This window comes from Carettochelys insculpta, chromosome 16 (assembly GCF_033958435.1).
Source record: "Carettochelys insculpta isolate YL-2023 chromosome 16, ASM3395843v1, whole genome shotgun sequence".
NCBI classification, from domain to species: domain Eukaryota; kingdom Metazoa; phylum Chordata; order Testudines; family Carettochelyidae; genus Carettochelys; species Carettochelys insculpta.
The window spans coordinates 38,267,960-38,285,757 of NC_134152.1; the positions used below are offsets into that span (position 1 = coordinate 38,267,960).

The following is a 17,798-nucleotide window of genomic DNA, read 5'->3' on the forward strand; positions in this document are numbered from 1 at the left end:
TCACTGTAGCATTGACAGTAATGGCTCTACCCTGCCCTCTCAGTGGGACTTGGTACAGGGGACGTTTTAGGGGTGAGAGTGGAGCAGACTGAGGCCCTGCCACAGAGGGTATTAGAGGTTGGGTTTGGAAAGAATGGGGGAGTAATACTCACAGCCGCCCTAAATTATGTAGACTGATGTTTAGGCCTCTTTACTAGCCCAAAATGTGGAGGGAACAGGGGTAGTTTTAAGTCCCCTTGATCTCCTGTCAACTGTACCTTCTGTGCAGCAGCTCGTGAGGTGCACCTCAGTATCTGTACCATATTTCCCTAAGCTGATAATGGGGCCCCAGGTAAGAAATGGTACACAAACAGATAAGGCGGATTCGTACCTACATCTGTTCATGTAGTTCATGGTGTCATATATTTTACTTAAAACTCAGAAGTTACTGACATTGTTCCTTGTCTTACTATTCTTCAGGGTATGAAGCTACTTGATCCCAGTTGTATTTCTCTGATGATTCTGTTTTTCTGAGGATTTGCAGGTCTATGATAAGTTCTGATGCAGAAGCAATGTAGTCTAAAGTTAACTTGCAAAAACAAAGACAGCCTTCATGGTGAAGACCATTCAGATGTGATTCTTTTTCCCCAGGAGACCCTGTGTTATTTGTAATTGAGAAGACACCTTCAGCATGCACTGTAGTAGCAGGCAAATACAGCACAACTTCCACAGCTGTCACTAGATCTGTGTGCTCTACTGCATTATGGTTCATCTCTCAAAATATTCTGTTACCCTTTTGTGATAGATGTTCTCTGATGATTCCAGTCTGAAAACTTACGAGGGACAACTGATTTTGCATTAGACCACTCATCAAAGAGATGATTCTTCTCACACAACATATTTAAGTCAGGAATTCTGATATGGCATGCAGCGAGGCTGTTGTAATATTGGAGGTTCTCCTGGGCACCTCTGACACAGGCAATCAAGGCAAATTGCTTAAGATGGATACCTACAGCCCAAGATTGGAGGTCTACTGTTCTCCCTGTGTGAATGTATGTCCAAGATGGAGCCTGTCACATGAGCAGGTCACCTGTCCAAGTCCTTTTTAGGCAATCAGCCATTGCCTATGTGCTGGACTCCATGTTTACAGCCAAGCTCCTTAGATGTGGATTGGCATCTGTTAAGTCCTTCTGTCAAATACTGATTCACCTGACCAGTAACCATTTCACAATAGTCTTGAGGGCCAAGCCTCTCGTTGAGTTCTCCTAGAAACAAACACTTCAAATACAAATACAGATCCAATACTTACAACTTCAAAATATAAAAATCATACATGCACAGTAAGAGGATTTACAGATCCAGCTGATTATAACATTAAAATTATAGACTATAAGACACATTTTGTCCAAAGCATTTTTGAGAAATGCATATTTATATTCATGGCCCATTTCCCATAAAGCATGAGCTGTGGGGGGCGTCCATTACAGCGGTCTTGCATTTGCTCCTACTGTGGCTTATTCCTCAGCAGAGCCCATTCAAACTTTTCAGATTTCAAAAATCTGACATTATAGACTAGCATGGCTCCCTCTCTGTTACTTTTCAGATTTCCAGTGCTCTAAGTAACACAGGCATGTTGTGTAAAAATTGTCAGCTACATCATGAAATTCCTTTTCGTTCATTTCCCTGCATTCTGCAAGAGTGTGCAGTAGTTTCTTCACTTCTGTCATGGTATCTTTCTCCAAGCCGTTCCAATTAGTTATTATGCAGGAAACATATTTGCAGAGCATCTTCTGTAAAATGAAGAATCATTTTCCTCTATCATCTTCAATATGTTTTTGGAATATGACAGTTTGTTTGCTGGCAAACAGAAGACACAGCTGAATGGCAGGATCATCAAGGAATCATTAGCAGTTTTGGGCATTTATCTTGAGAGAAAATATGCTCTAAACCCATCAAAAATCAACAAATTCCTGTGTTATGTCCCAAAGACAGGACTCACATACTGCCACGCTGTAGTAATTTGTTATGCTCTTTTTCAACACATCAACAGAAGTCTTTCAGCTCTTAAACACACACTGTAGCTACAAAAATATCTGTAAATCTTTACAATAAAGCTGTCCACATCTAAGGAAGATAGTTGACTGCAATTTAGAAGCAGCTATGCTCAATATGTGCACCCATCCACTACTGAAGATCTCTTTTCTTATGCTGGCCTGGAGCTTTCACCACAAATTGTTTTTCCCACACTGTCAGTACTCCCAAGTTAGCCCTGGTGTTGTATGCACAAATTCCAACAATCTTATCAGTAAAAAAGTTCTTCTCAATCACTTCTTGGATGAACACACACTACAAATCAGATGTTTCTCCGAACAGAGATGAGAAGTAAATTTTTGGGCAAACACTACTCAGTAAGAGAAAATATCCTATTAGAACTGGAAATAGTTTTTGCTCTTTTTTGTTTGACACATACAATCATAGAGTGTAATAGAAGAATACTAGTCATAAGAATAGAACATTAGAACATAAGAATGGCCATTACTGGGTCAGACCAAAGGTCCATCTAACCCATCATCCCATCTGCTGACAGTGGCCAGTGCCAGGTGCCCCAGAGGGGGTGGACCGAAGACAAGGATCAAGCGACTTGTCTCAAGCCTAGTCCGATACAAGCTGAACTTCTTCAATGGACAAAAGGGGCTGAGACACAGTAAACAATTGTCTTAGATTTTGTCTGAGCAGATAAATACTTAGGTTGGTACAGTTCCCTAATTAGAACCATAGAATCACAGAGCTGGAAGGAACCACAAGAGGTCAGAGTCCAGCCCCCTGCCCTAAGCAGGGTCAACCCCAACTAAGTCATTAATTAATTGTGATGTACAGTCACTAGACTGGAAACTGTAGGTGTGCCACACAGGTTTGGTAATGAACACTCCTCGCTGGCTAAAGCTTTTTCAGCTTCTCTGTCTTTTTCCAGAAAAAGAATCTTGAAACACCTGGTTTACACTTACTTTTACCAGCTCTCTGTTTTTATTTTTTAAACATTTATTTATTAAATGTTTATTTTTATTTTGTTTGTAGCTGTAAGGCTGATGGACCCAAGTCATTGGCGGGAGGGAATGAACCTGCCATGACCTTGGGGCTAAAGCCACATGCTCCACCACCTGAGCTAAAAGACAGCTGGCTCTCAGCCAAAGTGGTAGAGCAGAGACTTCACTCTCCCTTGACAGTGGTCAGTGCCTCTGGGGTTGCATAGCTAAGACAAACACACACACAAAAACAAGTTGATTTTGCTAAGACCACAGACATATGCAAGCCCTCGCCACCTCTCTTCCCCACACAAAAGGAACAAAAGAAGCACCTGACATCATCACCATCATGTGATTGGTGGCAGCACTGCCTTCACAGCTGGGCAAGGGAAAGCTTCAGTTATTTGCTGGGCTGCCTTGCTCTAGAGAACGTGCCCTTCCATCAGCAGCTAAGAGGTAAAGAGGGTAGCATGTTGTATTTCCACCCTCACTTAACACTAGCAGCCCTTGAGAAAGGAGAACATGTATATGAATGAACTGTCTACGCTTATGATTTTTTGGATACTTTATGTCAGTCTGCCTCTAGGTGAGATCCTGTTCCCCACAGCTCCTGTTTTTGCTGAACCAATTCTTTGCTATGCACCCAGTTAATCTCCAAGTCACAAGTTCACACTAGGCTAGAGGCTGGTGAGCCTGACTTCAGTGCTGGGCAGACTGGTTCAAAATATAGTAAAGAACAATATTGTCAGGCATATAGATGAACATAATTTGTTGGGGGAAGAGTCATCATGACTTTTGTAAAGGGAACTCATGCCTCACCAATCTACTAGAATTCTTTGAGGGAGGTCAACAAACGTGAACAAGAGTGAGCTACATAGCTTCCTTGTGGTAAAGCTGGGGCACCAGAAGCCAATGTCAAACCTCTTCAGTAGGTTGGTCTTCCTCTATGAGGTACAGATTGGTCACCTTTAATCTCTTGGCGGGATTTCTCCATTCTCCACTGTCACTTGGGCATATGCCTGGCTCAGGGAATGGTCAGTCTGTTGCTCCTCCACAAAGTCAGGACTCTCATTAGAATAATGAGTGAGTTCCCATCTTGGCTGTGCTGAGGCTGGGATGTCCCTTCACCACAGTCAACGATCTCTCACAAGCCCACAAAGATCACTGCTTGAGGCCAGCTAATGGTCAGAGATAGGTGTCCTTGACTGTTGGATGGGGTTCCCATCAGGTCTACTTCTCCAAAATAAACCCAGTCCTGGCCTAAAATAACCAGGTAGGTCCGTGTCAGAACTTATCTGCTCTCTCCTCTGGACTGGGGAGCTGGAGGCCAATGTTCCCATGATCTGTTGGGGTCCTTATACAGTTTCATCCTTCAGGGGCACAGGCTTCTTGGTTCTAGCCAATCCCAAATGGTTTGTCATCCTGGGGAACTTGGCCGTGAGGTAGTTCTCTATGAGGTGAATGGCCTCCATCATGTTATCAGGGTGATGCCATAACATCCCCTTTCTTCCTCCAGGCACAGAATCTGGGCAAAATGCTTTAGTAGGACCCAGTCTGTAACCTGCACGCCCATCTTTGCTCTTGGTTTGAGCTGTCTCCAGCATGAGCCGGGCAGCTTCTGGGTGACTAGGTTTGGTCACACTCCCAGCAGGAACCACTCCCCTGGAAACAGGGCTGGATTGTTTCCTATGAGATATTTAGGATGCTGAGTACCACTGTCTAGACTTGGGCATGGTCCTGGGTAGCGGTAGGATTTAAAGCATGGTATAGGGTCTGACCCCTCCAGTTAAGTGTGTGGTGCTTAGTGATATGGGGGGGGCGTTGGGGACAGGACAGGCAGTTTGGAAAACAGACAGGAGCAGTTGGTGACTAGACAGTCTGCTGTTGCTAGGCAAGGGCAATTGATGACAGGACACGGAGTTGGGAAAACAGACAGGGAAGCTGGTGTCAAGACAGGTGTCTGGGAGAACACGTGAGGTGGTTGGTGACAGGACAGCACACTGTTACCAGGCAGAGCAGTTGGTGACAGGACAGTCTGCTGTTGCTAGGCAGGCTGGCAGCTGACAGAACAATCCATTGTTGCCACGTGGGGCAGTTGGTGACAGAACTGGCGGTTGGGAGGACAGGTGGGGCAGTTGGTGAAAGGACAGGCGGTTTGTGACAGGACAGGCGCTTGGCAGGACTGGTGGTTAGCAGGACAGGCAGGGTGGTCGGTGACACAACAGGCAGTTGAGAGAGGTGGGTGGCTGGTGAGAAGACAGGCGGTTGAGAGGACAGGCAGGGGGCTGGTGACACAACAGGTGGTTGGTGACAGGACAGGCACTTGGGAGGACTGGTGGTTAGCAGGACAGGCAAGGTAGTTGGTGACACAACAGGCAGTTGAGAGAGGTGGGTGGCTGGTGAGAAGACAGGCGGTTGAGAGGACAGGCAGGGGGCTGGTGACACAACAGGTGGTTGGTGACAGGACAGGCACTTGGGAGGACTGGTGGTTAGCAGGACAGGCAAGGTAGTTGGTGACACAACAGGCAGTTGAGAAAGGCAGGCAGCTGGTGAGAGGACAGGCAGCAGGCTGGTGACAGGCGAGGCAGTTGGCAGAGGTAGGGTGGCAGTTGGGAGGACAGGCGGGTGGCTGGTGACACAACAAGTGGGGTGCTTAGTGACACAATAGGCAGGGGGCTGGTGACAGGGCGAGGTGGTTGGCAGAGATAGGGTGGTGGTTGGGAGGACAGGCGGGTGGCTGGTGACAACAGGTGGGGCGGTTAGTGACACAATAGGCAGAGGGCTGGTGACAGGCGAGGCGATTGGCAGAGGCAGGGTGGCGGTTGGGAGGACAGGTGGGGCGGTTGGCGACACAACAGGTGGTTGGCAGAGGCAGGGTGGCCGTTGGTGACACAACAGGAGGTTGGCAGAGGCAGGGTGGCAGTTGGGAGGACAGGAGGGGCGGTTGGCGACACAACAGGTGGTTGGCAGAGGCAGGGTGGCAGCTGACAGAGGCAGGGTGGTGGTTGGGAGGACAGGCGGGGCGGCTGGTGACACAACAGGTGGTTGGCAGAGGCAGAGTGGCGGTTGGGAGGACAGGTGGGCGGTTGGTGACACGGTTGGCAGAGGCAGGGTGGCGGTTGGGAGGACAGGTGGGCGGTTGGTGACACGGTTGGCAGAGGCAGAGTGGCGGTTGGGAGGACAGGTGGGCGGTTGGTGACACAGTTGGCAGAGGCAGGGTGGCGGTTGGGAGGACAGGCGGGGCGGTTGGCGACACAACAGGCGGTTGGCAGAGGCAGGGTGGCGGTTGGGAAGACAGGCGGGCGGTTGGTGACACGGTTGGCAGAGGCAGGGTGGCGGTTGGGAGGACGGGCGGGGCGGTTGGCAGAGGCAGGGTGGCGGTTGGGAGGACGGGCGGGGCGGTTGGCGACACAACAGGCGGTTGGCAGAGGCAGGCGGGCGGTTGGTGACACGGTTGGCAGAGGCAGGGTGGCGGTTGGGAGGACGGGCGGGCGGTTGGCAGAGGCAGGGTGGCGGTTGGGAGGACAGGCGGGGGGGTTGGCGACACAAGAGGCGGTTGGCAGAGGCAGGGTGGTGGTTGGGAGGACAGGCGGGCGGTTGGTGACACGGTTGGCAGAGGCAGGGTGGCGGCTGGCAACACAACAGGCGGTTGGCAGAGGCAGGGTGGCGGTTGGGAGGACGGGCGGGGCGGTTGGCAGAGGCAGGGTGGCGGTTGGGAGGACAGGCGGGGCGGTTGGCAGAGGCAGGGTGGCGGTTGGGAGGACAGGCGGGCGGTTGGTGACACGGTTGGCAGAGGCAGGGTGGCGGTTGGGAGGACGGGTGGGGCGGTTGGCAGAGGCAGGGTGGCGGTTGGGAGGACAGGCGGGCGGTTGGTGACACGGTTGGCAGAGGCAGGGTGGCGGTTGGGAGGACGGGTGGGGTGGTTGGCAGAGGCAGGGTGGCGGTTGGGAGGACAGGCGGGCGGTTGGTGACACGGTTGGCAGAGGCAGGGTGGCGGTTGGGAGGACGGGCGGGGCGGTTGGCAGAGGCAGGGTGGCGGTTGGGAGGACAGGCGGGGCAGTTGGCGACAGAAGAGGCGGTTGGCAGAGGCAGGGTGGCGGTTGGGAGGACAGGCGGGGCGGTTGGCAGAGGCAGGGTGGCGGTTGGGAGGACGGGCGGGGCAGTTGGCGACAGAAGAGGCGGTTGGCAGAGGCAGGGTGGCGGTTGGGAGGACGGGCGGGGCGGTTGGCAGAGGCAGGGTGGCGGTTGGGAGGACGGGCGGGGCAGTTGGCGACAGAAGAGGCGGTTGGCAGAGGCAGGGTGGCGGTTGGGAGGACAGGCGGGCGGTTGGTGACACGGTTGGCAGAGGCAGGGTGGCGGTTGGGAGGACGGGCGGGGCGGTTGGCAGAGGCAGGGTGGCGGTTGGGAGGACAGGCGGGGCGGTTGGCGACACGGTTGGCAGAGGCAGGGTGGCGGTTGGGAGGACAGGCGGGGCCGTTGGCGACACAACAGGCGGTTGGCAGAGGCAGGGTGGCGGTTGGGAGGACAGGCGGGCGGTTGGTGACACGGTTGGCAGAGGCAGGGTGGCGGTTGGGAGGACGGGCGGGGCGGTTGGCAGAGGCAGGGTGGCGGTTGGGAGGACAGGCGGGGCAGTTGGCGACAGAAGAGGCGGTTGGCAGAGGCAGGGTGGCGGTTGGGAGGACAGGCGGGCGGTTGGTGACACGGTTGGCAGAGGCAGGGTGGCGGTTGGGAGGACGGGCGGGGCGGTTGGCAGAGGCAGGGTGGCGGTTGGGAGGACAGGCGGGGCGGTTGGCGACACAACAGGCGGTTGGCAGAGGCAGGGTGGCGGTTGGGAGGACAGGCGGGCGGTTGGTGACACGGTTGGCAGAGGCAGGGTGGCGGTTGGCAACACAACAGGCGGTTGGCAGAGGCAGGGTGGCGGTTGGTGACAGGACCTAACTCCCTTCCGGGCCGAGCCGTGCGCAGGCGCGGCCGGCGCGCTGGGTGTGCGGCGCAGGCGCGGAGGCGGGTGCGGGAGCGAGCCCCGCCGGGCACCACTGGAGTGCGGGGGGCAGGTCCCCGCCGAACGCCGCTCTCCGCGGCCCAGGCCTCCCCCTCCCTAGTAAAGATGGCGGCCAGCCCCTCGCCGGCCCGCACCCAACATGGCCCCGGCGGCCTCACGGCGGGCACGTGACCCGCCCCGGCTCCGCCCCCCGCCGCTCCATGGCGCCCCGGTGAAGCCCCCAGCGGCTCCCGCCTGCAGCCCGCGGGGAGCCCGAGCCCGAGCCGGAGCCGCCGGCGGGCTGAGCGGCCGGGGATGTGCTTGGCGCTCGGGGGCCATGTCCAGGGTGAGCGGCCCGGGGCCGGCCGGCGGCCCCGGCAGCGCCAAGGAGAAGCGCTCCTTCAGCAAGCGGCTGTTCCGGGGCCGGGCCGGGGCGGGCGGCTCGGGATCGGGATCGGCCCCGGCCCCGGCCCGCTCGCTCGGCGGCTTCATGAGCCGGGTGCTCAAGACCCTCTCCACCCTGTCGCACTACAGCACCGAGCCCGAGGCGGCCCGCGGCCCGCAGCCGCCCCGCCTGCCCCCGCCGGCGGCGCCCAGCGGCCTGGGCAGCTGCTTCCAGGCGCGGCCGCCGCAGAGCCCCGAGCCGGAGCCGGAGCCGCCGCCCGAGTCGCTGGAGCCGGGCCAGGAGCCGGTGCCCGGCGTGGCCGGGCTGAAGAACCACGGCAACACGTGCTTCATGAACGCCGTCCTGCAGTGCCTCAGCAACACCGAGCTCTTCGCCGAGTACCTGGCGCTGGAGCACTACCGCGGCGGGGGCCAGGCGGGCGGCGAGCCCCCCGGGGGCGGGAGCGGGGACGGGCCCCCCACCGACAACGGGCTCCCCACGTCCAAGGGCGAGGTCACCGAGCAGCTGGCGCAGCTGGTGCGGGCGCTCTGGACGCTGGAGTACACCCCGCAGCACAGCCGCGAGTTCAAGGTGAGGCGGCGGCCGGGGCGAGGCGGGGGCTGCGGTGGGTTTCGGCGCGAGGCGGCGGCGGCTGCCGCCCCTTTCTCTGGCAAATGGGGCCATCTGCCCCCACGTGCTCTTTGCTGCAGCCTGGGGTGTGCGCATGGTGCGCGCTGCCCCGCCTGCCGGCTCGGACTTGAGAGCCGGGGCTGGCAGGCACCTCCAGAGGGCCAGTCCCCTGCACTCACGGCACAGCCGCGCCATCTAGCCCCGGGTGGCTGGATCTGGTCTGCTCTGCTCTGCTGATTAGCAGAGCCTGCATACTTACAGCCAGCCGCATGTGTTCACCTCCCCACACAGGCCTTGTTCCCTCTGCAGCTGAGTTGCTCCTAGGATTCTCCTGCCAGCTGTGTAGAGGGCAGGGGTGGAGGGGAGAGGGTAGTGAGGAAGGCAGGGTGTTCCCCGTACACCATCTCTGCAGATCAGGGAGGGGTAGACACACAGCAGAGCTGTGTCAGTCTGATGTGAGGATTTTAAGTGACTGTGTCCTGCTCTGCACTCCTGATTTCTTTAAAAGAGTCAGGGTGGCTTCTCTCAGAAACTTACCCAGCAGTAGCCAGTGGACACATAGTGTCACTGTCATACGTATCCAGTCTGTGTGTCACACATGTAGTCACTGGCACATATATACAGCAGCACACAGTTTGTCACAGTCTGTCTTGCACAGTGTTTCTGTTTCAAACTCACGCTTTTTCTCTCTGTAGACTCCAGCCTTCTCCTTTCTGGCGGGGGGGCGCCATCCAACAGCCAGTACCAAAATTTGTGGAATGGTGTAAATTGTTGCCCACTCTGATCAAGACCATCCATGCCAAATGCTTGTCTAACTTACTCTTCACAGTCTCATATGCTGGAGATTCCCCATTCTCTCTAGGCTGTGTATTCTAGTGCTTAACCAACTTGGCACAAAATTTTTCACAATGTCCAACTTTAACCTCCGTTGTTTCAGTTTAAGTCCTTTGCTCTTGTCCAAACTTCAGAGGTTAAGGACATAATTTTTCTCCCTCCTCTTTGGAACAACCTTTTAGATACTTAAAATCTGTTATCCTGTACCGTCTTCACCTTTTCCAGACTAAAAACCCAACTCTTTCAGTCTTCCCTCATAGCTAACGCTTTCTAGACCTTTTAATCATTTTTGTTCTGCTTCTCCAGTCTTTCTCCAATTTGTCCATATTTTCTGGAATGTGGTGTTCGGGTCTGGACATGGTACTCCAGTTGAGGCCTAATCAGCACACAGTAGAGCATAATAATTACTACTTGTGTGTTGCTTACAACACTTAATGCACCTCAGAATGATATATTGTAGCAATGGTACATTTTTTGAATGATATTTAACTTATGGTCCACTATGACCCTTAGGTCCCTTTTAGCAGTATTTCTCCCTTGTCATTTCCCATTTTGTATGTGTACATCTGATTGTTCCTTCCTAAGCAGAGTACTTCACGTTTGTCCTTATGGACTTTCATGCTATTTATCTCAGACCATTTCTGCTGTTTGTCTATATTATTTTGAATTATAACCCTATCCTCCAAAGTACTTGCAATCCCTCCTAGCTTGGCATCATCCACAAACTGTATAAGTGTGCCTTCTGTGCTATTATCTAAACCATTGAAGATACTGAACTGGTCCCCGAACTGATCTCTGTGGAACCCCACTCATTATGCTCTTCCAGCCTGACTGGGAGCCATTAATTAACATAAGAACGGCAATACTGGGTCAGACCAAATGTCCATCTAGCCCAGTATCTTGTCTGCCGACAGTAGCCAATGCCATGTGCCCCAGAGGAGGTGAACTGAAGACAATGATCAAGCCATTTGTCTCCTGCCATCCATCTCCTGCCTTCGACAAAAGGCTGGGCACCAGACCTTACCCCTTGCTAATAGCCATCTATGGACCTAACCTCCAAACATTTATCAAGCTCTTTTCTAAACTCTGTTAGAATCCTGGCCTTCACAGCATCCTCTGGCAAGGAGTTCCACAGGTTGACTGTGCGCTGTGTGAAGAAAAACTTTCTTTTATTAGTTTTGAACCTGCTACCCATTAATCTCAGTTGGTGTCCTCTAGTTCTTATATTATGGGAACAAGTAAATAACTTTTCTGTATTCACTTTCTCCACATGAGTTTATGATTCATGATTTTATATACCTCTATCATATTGCCCCTCATTCTCCTCTTTTCTAGACTGAAAAATCCTAGTCTCTCTAGCCTCTCCTCATATAGGACCCGTTCCAAACCCTTAATCATTTTAGTTGCCCTTTTCTGAACTTTTTCTAATGCCAGTATATCTTTTTAGAGGTGAGGAGACCACATCTGCATGCAGTACTCAAGATGTGGGCGTACTATAGTTTTATATAAGCAAGTAATTACTTCTTGTTGGGAATGGCTATCCAACCAGTTAGGCACCTACTTTACAGTAGTTCTGTCTCAATTGTATTTCTGTAATTTATTATAGAGGAGGTCAGTGAGACTATCAAAAGCCTTACTAAAGGCTTGCTATACAGCATCTACTGCTTTCCCCCCATCCACAGGCAATGGTCCCTCTAATCTTTTCCAACCATGTGTGGATTCTTTCCCTCAATGAGCAAAGTATATTTTTATGTGCACTGAGGTATGGTGAATGTGCATCACCAATGGAAACACAAAATCTAGCTGTGGGCACTCCGCTAATCAGGTGGGCAGAATCTGAATGTCTCCTGAGTAGTGCACAGCTTACAAGGAATGCTGTCCATAAGGCTTGTTATCCTGTCAAAGAAAGCTGTCAGGTTTAGCAGGAGTTCGTTTGAATTGGCTCTGATTTTTAATTTCACAGTTATGCAGTGGTTATATCTATACGGGCAGTTGTGAGACTACTTGTTCACTAGTTAGCCTGACCCAGGCTAGGTAGAAACTTTCACATTTATAACAACTAAAATGAGAACCTGTAAATTGTAAAAACAGGCGGAGTGGCAGGTTATCCAAGGTCATACGCTTCTACATCTGCTGACTGTATGTTTAGCTATTGTATTTATCCACTAGGGAGAGTCCTTTTATTGTTTCAATTGAGTTGTTTTCAGGAGGACGAAACCGTGTTTAGTGAATCTCTTTCATTCTTGGACATGTCTGTTTACTTGGCGCGAAAGGTACGCGAAAGTTGGGGAGGAGGGTCCCGGGGATATGAGGTATGCTCCACAGGGAGCTATGGTGACTCGTGGTGACAGGGAGGTATGAAGTAGTGGGATCCTTAACCACATTCTCCACACCCCACTGCCTTGTGGGTTATCCTGGGAAGGAAAAAGGCTAAGGGAGTAAACCCTGACACAGAATCTGGAGTGGAGTCCGAAGGCGGTTCGGTGTCAACTTCTGGCACTGTCCCGACAACTCTTGCAGCCGAGCTGGTACCAGACATGGAGGTTATCCTTTCCTTTGGACTATATCAGTAAAGCTGAGAGGGGGACACTGGTGTCTGGGAGCCCAGAGTCTCCATAATAATTGCCCAGGCTTGCACCCGGAGAGGTACTCCGGCATCGCTGAACAGCGTTGCATCAACACGGGAGGCAACAGATACCGGTTATAAGCTCTTGCTCGACTGGCGTAGAGAACGAGCGCCAGGGGTTGCCTTCGACGGTGGGAGAGATCCTTGCATCTCACTGGACAGTCACCGCCCGCTTCAAGCTGGGCAGCCCCCAGCCAATAGGGTACTGTCCCGCCACAGTTCACCTGCCTTGCTGGGTGTGTGAGGCTTAAGGTTCCTGAACCTGACAAGTGACTGAAATTTGGGCACCAGGCAAACCAATGAGAAAATCAACAAGAAGTGAGAAACATCAACAATTTAAGCTTGCTTGCTGGAATGTGCGGACCATGCTGACCGGCTTGACTGAAGATCTTCAGGCCATCAGTGACACCTGAAAGACCGCTGTCATCAACGAGGAACTGAAGAGGCTCCGAGTTGATATCGCCGCACCTCAAGAGATGCGACTTGCAGATTCAGGATCTCTAAAGGAAAAGGACTACACCTTTTTCTGGCAGGGTAAAGCCCAAGAAGAACCCAGAGAGCATGGTGTTGGCTTTGCTGTCAGAAACACTCTTCTACAAATGGTGGAATTAGTCATGGGCGGATCAGAAAGACTTCTTCGGATCATGCTTCAAACTTGCGCCGGTCCCATCCACCTGATCGGTGCTTAAGCTCCAACCCCGTACGCCACACCAGAAGTAAAAGACAAGTTCTATGACGTTCTTAGTGCTGCTGTAGCGCAAGTAGCTGCTCGTGAACAACTGTACATCTTGGGTGACTTCAATGCAAGAGTTGGAGCTGACTGGGCCTCGTGGCCTTCCTGCTTAGGACACTTCGGTGTGGGAAAAATGAATGACAGTGGACAGTGTCTCCTTGAACTGTGCACATACCACAATCTATGCGTCACAAACACATTCTTCCAAACGAAGCCACAGCACAGAGTGTTGTGGAGACACCCACGCTCGAAGCACTGGCATCAACTAGACGTGGTCATCACTAGGCTTAATAACCTCAAAAACGTCCTTCTGACACGCAGCTATCATAGTGCTGACTGTGATACAGATCACTCGCTAGTTTGCGCCAAGCTCAAGCTGAGACCCAAGAGGCTGTACTGCTCTAAACCTGCTGGAAGGCCCCGCGTTGACGCCAGAAAGACGGCAAACTCAGAGAAAGCTGAAAAGTTCAGAGAGACCCTCCAGGAAAATCTGCGCAGCGGCCCCGGGGGCACCGATGTGACATCCAAATGGCAACATCTGAGGAATGCAGTTTACAACACAGCCTTGTCAGTGTTTGGAAGAAAAGCTAGAAACACGAACGACTGGTTCGAAGCTAACTCTGATGAGATGATTCCAGTCATTGAAAAGAAGCGTGCTGCACTCCTGGAGTACAAACGCTCACCGAGCCAGAGTACCCAGCAAGCACTTAGAGCGGCCAGAAGAACAGTACAGCAGACAGCCAGGCGCTGTGCCGACAACCACTGGCTCCAGCTATGCAGCAGCATCCAGACCTGTGCTGACTTTGGTAATCTCAGAGGACTGTACGAGGGTATGAAGGAGGCATTAGGAACCACCCAGAACAAGATGGCACCTCTGAAATCCAAATCTGGTGAAGTCATCGCTGACAAAGCCAAACAGATGGAGCGCTGGGTTGAGCGCTACTCTGAGCTGTACTCATGCGAGAACGTTGTGGTTGACACAGTCCTCGATGCCGTCGAGCTCCTACCAGTAATGGACGAACTGGATCAGGAACCGACTGTGGATGAACTGAAGAGAGCCATCAACAGCATTGCAGCAGGAAAGGCCCCTGGCCAGGACAGTATACCACCAGGGGTAATCAAGTGTGCCGCGGACACACTCCTGGAACCCATACATGAGCTACTGTGCCTGTGCTGGAAAGAGGGTGAGGTTCCACAGGATATGCACGATGCCAACATTGTAACCTTGTATAAGAACAAAGGAGACAGAAGCGACTACAACAACTACCGTGGAATCTCCCTCCTAAGCATCACTGGTAAACTGTTCGCTCGTGTCATCCTCAGCAGACTCCAGAAGATTGCTGAGAGGGTGCACCCCGAATCGCAGTGCGGATTCCGCGCAGAGAGGTCTACTGTTGACGTGGTCTTCTCTCTAAGGCAGCTGCAGGAGAAGTGCAGGGAGCAGAGGAAGCCACTCTACATAGCCTTCATCGACCTGACCAAGGCCTTTGACTTGGTCAGCAGGGATGGTCTGTTCAAACTGCTCCACAAGATAGGCTGTCCTCCACGGTTACTCAAGATGATCCAGTCGTTCCACGAAGACATGAGAGGAACCATCCAATATGACGGTGCATTATTGGATGCTTTCAGAATCAGGAGCGGCGTCAAACAAGGATGCATGCTTGCTCCGACATTGTTCGGGATCATCTTCGCACTCCTCCTGAAGCATGCCTTTGGATCGTCAACAGAGGGCATGTTGCTGCACACAAGATCTGATGGGAAACTGTTTAACCTTGTAAGGCTGAAAGGTAAGTCTGAGGTGCGGGAAGTCCTCATCAGAGACATGCTGCTCGCAGACGATGCTGCTGTAGTGTCTCACACAGAAGACCAGCTTCAAAAACTGCTGGATCAGTTCTCCAAAGCATGCGAGGACTTTGGGTTTACCATCAGCCTAAAGAAGGCGAACGTACTCGGTCAGGATGTTGCTGAATCCCCATCAATCAGCATTGACAACTATACGTTAGAGGTCGTCCACAAGTTCGTTTACCTCGGGTCCACCATCACTGACACCCTGTCATTGGACACTGAGCTGAATAGGAGGATCGGAAAAGCGGCCACAACTCTGTCCAGACTCAGCAAGAGAGTGTGGAATAACAACAAGCTGTACACTCACACCAAAATGCAAGTCTACAGAGCCTGCATCCTCAGCACCCTCCTTTATGGCAGCGAGACTTGGACCCTGTATGCCCGCCAGGAAAAGAGGCTGGACGTCTTCCACTTGCGCTGCCTCAAGCGCATCCTTGGAATATCATGGAAGGACAGAGTGACCAACGCCGCCATCCTAGAGCAAGCTGGAATCCCAACCATGCACACCCTCCTCCGGCAGCGTCAGCTCTGTTGGCTTGGCCACGTCCACAGGATGAATGATGGAAGGATTCCAAAAGACATCCTGTATGGTGGGCTAGCCTCTGGCAAAAGACCTCCCGGACGCCCCCAGTTGCGCTACAAAGATGTCTGCAAGAGAGACCTCAGAGAGGTAGACATCAAGCTGGACAACTGGGAAGAACTAGCAGACGACCGCAGCAGATGGAGGCAGCGGTCACACAAGGGCCTTCAGAAGGGCGAGATGAGGATCAGACAGCTAGCAAAGGAGAAGCGAGCGCACAGAAAGCACAATAAGGACTTGCCAGACACCCACCACATCTGCAAGAGATGCAGCAAGGACTGTCACTCTCGTGTGGGTCTTCATAGTCACAGTAGATGCTGTAAATGAAGTCCTAAATTGAAACTATAAAGGGCACGATCCATAGTCTACGTAGACTGAAGGATGCCTACAATTACTACTGTTTCCTTGATCAGTTAAGACACTGGGACAAGATATGGGTCACTAGCTTTTGAAGCATAAGCAGATTCATGACACATTGTGCTGTACATTGGCAGTCGCTGATGATTCTCTGGTATAACCAGTATCTCTGCACTTTAAGTGACTCGTGGATTCACTGAATGTCATTTCTTGCAGTTCTGAGTAAGAAAGATGATAGCTGGCTGTAAACAGACAAACTGTTTGGAGTTTTTGATTGGAGTTCGGAAAGTTTCAGACTTACGTAATGCAAAGCAAATAATCTACGTGGTGAAATCTGTGTAAAGGTAAACTTGGCAGTGTTTCCAAAGAGCTTGTTTCTTGTCTGTAGAGCACTTGTTTGTTAATGTGGCTCTGCTAGCAATACCTTGCTTACCTTTTAACCTGCTTCACCTTTAAGTTTGCTCTCCTCTCTGTGCTCGGATCCAATCGCGTGTGATAGTGGCCAACTTTGCCCTTGGGAGTAATTTCGCTGATAACCCTTTTCTGAATCCATTTACAACTTACTTACATCAATACCAAACCAGGCACTTAAGCTGAGTATGTAGCATTGTTTTGTTGGCCTTTTCCTGTCTTAAACTTATTCCAGAAACCCTCAGAACAGAATTCTGGGGTTCTTGACACATCTGAAATATTTCTGATGCATGTCCCAAATGCTGCTAATTGAAAGTTGTTTCTCTGGTGGAACCAACTTGTGTCCGAAAATGTACTTCAGTCATTTGGTCTTGAAAGTTGAGTACTGAACAGTTTGTACTGTCACAAAACAAAAAAGCAGTCTTGTAGCATTTTAAAGACTAACATAATGATTTATTAGGCGATGAGCTTTTGTGGGACAGACCCACTTCTTCAGATATGGCAACTCCGAATTTCTAGGAGGTGTCAACTTTTCTAGCGTGGACAAAATGTTACCTGTATTACAACTAATAGTGCAAGCACTGGTGTAATCAGGGCACCATGACAGTTGCATCAGAATAAGTGAAATTAGCAGTTGCTAGGGCAGTCAATTTATTTTCCACTGTGTGCTGCATATGCTGCTCTGTGTGTCATGTGGACAACACCCATCCCCCCAGTATCCAGTGCCTTTTTTTAAAACAAAAGAGGAGCTGGTACTAAGCATTTGGCTGTCAGCAGCTCCAAAGGACTACCTTAGCCTCAAACAAAAAAGCCAACTTGAAACATGCTTGTGTTGCATACTCAAGCTGTAAATCAAAGAGGTTCTTTTTTGCTTATGCATGGTCACCAGTAATAAATATTCCACACATCAGAGTCTAACCGTAGGAACTCCAATATTTTTAAATTATTAGTGTTTTATTTGAACTTAATTGTTTTGGTTTTTTTTGTTTTGTTTTGTGAAAGGCAGAAAAGCATCCATCTTGCAGTTTTATTGCTGTAGGTACTTTGCAGTGCTATTGTGTTAAAATTAAAACTTATTTTTGTTACTCCAGTGAATAAGTCTGACTTAGATTATGTGCAGAATGTAGATCTGTTGAATAGTAAGAGGCCATTCTTATAGTTAGTCGGTTTTAAGACTAGATTCTTACGCTTGAAATTTCTAACCATGTGAAAATATCCAATTTCACTTTTTGCAAGAGTAGAGGAATTTAAACTCTCTCTGTGCCAACTCCTGTTTTACTTGGCTGCATTCTGCCTACTTAAACATTTCTTTTGCAGTTTTAGTTTCTGCCCTAAACTACTGTATAGCATTGGGCTGTTAAATAGCTGTCATTTTACCCCAGAAGTCATGTCACATCTGTGATGGGGAGGGTGA

At 51.2% G+C, this 17,798-nt stretch overlaps 1 protein-coding gene across 2 annotated transcripts in view; it reads left to right on the plus strand.

Annotated features, from left to right (window-relative positions):
• The first annotated feature begins 8,228 nt into the window (after positions 1–8,228).
• The window catches only part of USP31 (ubiquitin specific peptidase 31), a 54,658-nt gene continuing 45,088 nt past the window's right edge, over positions 8,229–17,798 (plus strand). For both annotated transcript variants that reach the window (XR_012647715.1, XM_075010596.1), the window contains exon 1: positions 8,229–8,959. Coding sequence is in view for 1 of the 2 variants with exons in the window: in XM_075010596.1 (XP_074866697.1) it covers positions 8,321–8,959 (639 nt within the window). In the remaining variant the exon portion in view is untranslated. The remainder of the gene's footprint in view (positions 8,960–17,798) is intronic.